This window comes from Pygoscelis adeliae, unplaced genomic scaffold, assembly GCF_000699105.1.
Source record: "Pygoscelis adeliae isolate BGI_AS28 unplaced genomic scaffold, ASM69910v1 Scaffold113, whole genome shotgun sequence".
NCBI lineage: Eukaryota > Metazoa > Chordata > Aves > Sphenisciformes > Spheniscidae > Pygoscelis > Pygoscelis adeliae.
Window position 1 is genome coordinate 12,138,873 of NW_008825108.1, and position 4,496 is coordinate 12,143,368.

The following is a 4,496-nucleotide window of genomic DNA, read 5'->3' on the forward strand; positions in this document are numbered from 1 at the left end:
GCCTGTTCATATTTCTGTTGGCATATCATGGGTATAAGTGTAATCTCCTATGGTGGTACTCTTCTGATGACATTGTCTACTCTTTTGTAGGTAATCTTCGAGAAATCCCAAATACCCTGTCCTCTTCCCATCATGGACCACGGGGTTGAAAACTGGACCGCCACCAACAACACAGTGCCAATGCACCTGGTCGTGTTACCAAATGAGTCTCTCAGTTCTGGTGTGAATTTCATGATGGACAACACAGCTGGGCACTTGCCGGGCCTTGAGGAGCCAAAAGATACCTTCCCCAAAAGTGGTGTAGAATATGAAGCACACAGCGACAGTAGTGACATGTGTCAGCCAAAATACTTCGTGTTCAACTCACGGGTAAGGGAGATTCTGTAGAATTTGTCTTTAGCCATTCATACCACAGCTAAACTGCTGCCTGCCAAAAGTCAGAGGTACAGCAGTGACCATTCTTACTAATGGGAGCTTTATTTTACAGACTGCCTATGCAATACCCATCCTGGCATTTGCATTCGTATGCCACCCTGAGGTGCTACCAATATACAGTGAACTGAAAGAGTAAGGTTCTTAAATTTTGTCCCATATTTCCAGTTAACCATAGCTAGAAATCACTTTCTATGTCTTCTGCCTTGATTGGTGGTGTGTAGACACCCACCCACTACTGATTTATTACATTCCATAGTAAGCAGATATTGGCTTTGCTTTGACCTAATAGTCAGATAATGGTGACAGAGAACCACTGTTCAGATAGTCGCATTGATCGATATTTACTTAGGAAAGGAGGAATCTGGACAGTCTTTCGAACGATGTGAAATATACTGGGGAACTTGGTTGCACTGAAACAGATAATTCTGTTTTCTAAAAATATCTTAATGAGTTCTGTGTCTGGGTCAGCTGCTGCTTAAAGTTTCTTGGGATGCCATTGTTTTGGGTGTCTTATATAGGCTCTTAACCCAGACTATTTTGCTTATCAAATATCAAAAATCAAATACCCTTGGTTAAATCAGCACAGAGTTGACAGTGGGAAGGGCTAAGAAAATGCATTTGTTCAACAGCAAGAATTATATTAGAGGAGGTTTTGCTGCAAAACTCAAGGAGGCCAAGACCCATTACCTCCTATTTCAGCGGGTTTAACCTCAGAAGAAATAAAAATTCTCAGATGACTTGGGAACCTGCTTCAAGGTCCTATATGCTGAAGATTTTCTTACACCAAATCTTTAACCAAAGGATTTCTAAAGAAAGGATTTGACCTGCAGGAGGTTCTTGAACCTGCAGAACAGCCCTATGTAGATATAAGGGTATGTTCATATAGAGCTGACTGAAAGGTCTTGTCTGTTATTATTACCAGCCCTGTAATTTTAGCCGCTCCATTTTTTATTTAAAATACACCATTTGAGATTGATAGTACATAAATAATTATACACAAAATAACATGGCACATTTATATGTTGTCACTAAGTAAGCAGTAGAAATGGAATTTCAACTCACTTTTATAAGACTGTGCTGTTCTGCATAGAGCTGCAAAGCTTCAAGTAAAGAGCTCTGTATAACTAATATAGTTGCTATGAACTTACTAGCCAGTGAGGGGATGTCAGTAGAGCTATGACTCTTCAGAGTACTTCTTGTACAAATAAAGGCTTTATAAGAATAACACTGTTACTCTCTTTCTCTCCTACTTCAGTCGTTCCCGAAAACGGATGCAGAATGTCTCAAATATCTCCATCACAGGCATGCTTATCATGTATCTTCTGGCTGCCCTCTTTGGATATCTTACCTTCTATGGTAGGTCAAAGCCTTGTTCTCTGCAGAATTTTCCCTCTCATTTCAAAGCAGGCGAGATGGATCTATCACACTGAGGCTCAAGTGCTCATGTATTTTCTGTGGGCCTGAATCCAGGTGTAAGCATTATTCAAACATAATACGTAGTGTATAACCTCCTGAATAAGTGGTGGGACTTATCCAGCCGTCAGGCCACAAGTTCCTCACCCGTGAGAGACTCAGGGGCACCTACTAGGGGGGCCAGTTGTGTATCTCTTGGTTTTGTGAACTCAGACAACAAGCTGCTGTAAACTTGGCTCTTGGCAAAGGCCAAGAGTGACTGTACTAAAAATATTCTAGTGCTCAACAGTTTTACATGACACTATTAAGTGCTACCCACCCTGGCTCTGACGCCACTAATTCAGCTTCACCTATGCTGAAAAACAGGTGCAAATCATTCTAGTGTAAAAAACATATGGATGAGCTAGACTAACAGGTAGGTAAACAGAGCAGCCCCCGTATTAGCACACTGTTTTATGCAAACGCCACCTCTTTTTACCTCGTTAGTTCCTCCGTTACAGCAGAGAAGTGAATGACACAGCACAATCTGCTCTCTACCGCTGGGGCAAGAGGGCTCTGTCCAAGAGCTGGGACACCTGGGTGGAGGTCAAGGGATCTGTTCCCAGTTCAGTCAGTTGTTTCTTATTTCGATTCAGAGAAATTATTTTTGCCTCGGGTTCCACATCCACTTAGTGACTTTGAGAAAGTCATGTGAGATACTAGAGTACAAAGCATCACCTCAGAGCCGTATTACCCTCATCGTCTCTGAATGACGGACTTGTATCAGTCATGCTGGGAAAATTCCGCTTTCATGCCTAGCTCATAACATGTATCTGATGACAGCAGCTGGGCCAGAGCTAATCTTATCTGGCTGCAGTATAAAGATCCTTTTGCATGTGCAGATACTGCTTAAGTGATTTAACTCCTTTCTGTTTCCTTTTTGTAGGAGAAGTTGAAGATGAGCTACTCCATACATACACCAAAGTGTACACCTTCGACACCCTTTTGCTGTCAGTTCGCCTGGCAGTGCTGGTGGCTGTAACCCTGACCGTGCCCCTTGTCCTTTTCCCTGTAAGTAACACAGCTGCTGAAGCTGAAATCAGGGCTAGCCCGTACACACTGACTGTATGTCCTTAGCACAGACAGACTTTAACAGTGAAGAAAAGTAAGCCTGAGTTTTTATTTGGGAGGGTCTCTTTTCTCATATGCAGTTTGACCAGAGCAAGGACCTTAGGTAATTAGAGTTGCAAACTTTGAAAGACTGAAATAAATCAGTCTTTATAAATAAAACAGAAATAAATCAGGAACAACTGCCCTGGCTCTCTCTGTACTATATTTAACAGAGCAGCAGTGTAAGTACTGAAGACTTGGGGATGTACTGAAACCACGTACAAGATTTCCTAATACAGACATCGGCACCTACTATAGCATCCAAACTCAAGAAAGACGCATGCAGCCCAGGCCACGTGCTGCGCAGGACTGCCAGACCTGGCTGCCAAGGTAGAGAGGCAGAGGCCCTGTGCACATCTTACGTACTTGAGTCTATGGAGAGGGGAGGAAGATAAGTGCCAGGAAAATAGATGGAGTCAAGACCCAGCCATATAGTGAGATGTCTGAGCAAAGTTTGGAGCTTCTAGGTGTTGTTCACAGGGAAAAACGGAATATCCACAGTAGCAGGGACAGAAAGGCACAGCTAAACAAACCGCTCTGCAGAGGGACTGACCATCCTCAGGGACCAATCCCCACCTGAAGAGCAGACCTCCAGGCTCCTGAATGTACAGGACTGTCCCTCGTGCCTTTCCTGAGCTGCTATGCAGCAGGGGAGAGAATAGTTGATCCTCATCAGTAAGTTTTGGGAGGCTGGTGTGCCATTTGTGTGGCATGTACAAGCCCAGCATCATGCTGCCAGCAGCTTCCCAGCAATCTGTGTCACACCATAGTGTTTCCATCTGATGAGAGCAGTAAACCTGGGGTCCTGTTGCTCCGTTGTCCAGGATGCAAACACAAGCTCTGCGTACATACTGTTTCCAGGCTTGCTGACAAATGCCTAAGAGCAGGGATCATCATTCAAGGTTGTCCACAAAAAAAAAATGTTATGGTATAAAGCACCCAGAGCGATCAGTCAATCTAGCTTACAGAGTGCTCCGGTGCTCTGCCTTAAATGTTGTGTTTAAACCAGTGACTAAATGCTTAAATTAGTCTTAACTAACTGATCACTATTCATGGGAAAACAAGCTAAGGACATTGCAAAAGCCTCTATCTGTCAGATGCAGCATTTTGCATTTTTAGCTTCCTGTATTATCATTTTTATATCTGAATAGTGTGCAAAGGCTTAGCAGTTACATACCACAGCACTAGTTGCTCTATTAAAAGAACTCCCGAGAAAATATCATTTGCTTGTAAGACAGCATATCAAACAATTTTATATGGCCTATCAGGAAAGCCAGCTCAGCAGATCTAATTACTCCAAATAAGCAGTATAGTTGTATCAACTACTTCTTTATGAACTACCACATTTGTATTTTCTTAAAGTAGTCAGAGTTTATTCTTTAAAAAAAAAAAAAAAAAAGAAAAGAAATCATTGCATTGCTAAAAAATAAAATTAAATATAGATCTATGTACCATTATCCACTGTAAAACTTCACTTTGATAGCTTCATTTTAAGGAAG

The 4,496-nt window shown here is 42.2% G+C and overlaps 1 protein-coding gene across 1 annotated transcript in view; it reads left to right on the plus strand.

Annotated features, from left to right (window-relative positions):
* SLC38A4 (solute carrier family 38, member 4) overlaps window positions 1–4,496 on the plus strand; it is a 17,964-nt gene that overhangs the window by 8,231 nt on the left and 5,237 nt on the right. Inside the window, exons 9-12 of the mRNA XM_009327596.1 lie at window positions 91–369; window positions 488–567; window positions 1,691–1,791; window positions 2,774–2,898. Of these exons, the coding sequence (XP_009325871.1) occupies window positions 91–369; window positions 488–567; window positions 1,691–1,791; window positions 2,774–2,898 (585 nt within the window). The remainder of the gene's footprint in view (window positions 1–90; window positions 370–487; window positions 568–1,690; window positions 1,792–2,773; window positions 2,899–4,496) is intronic.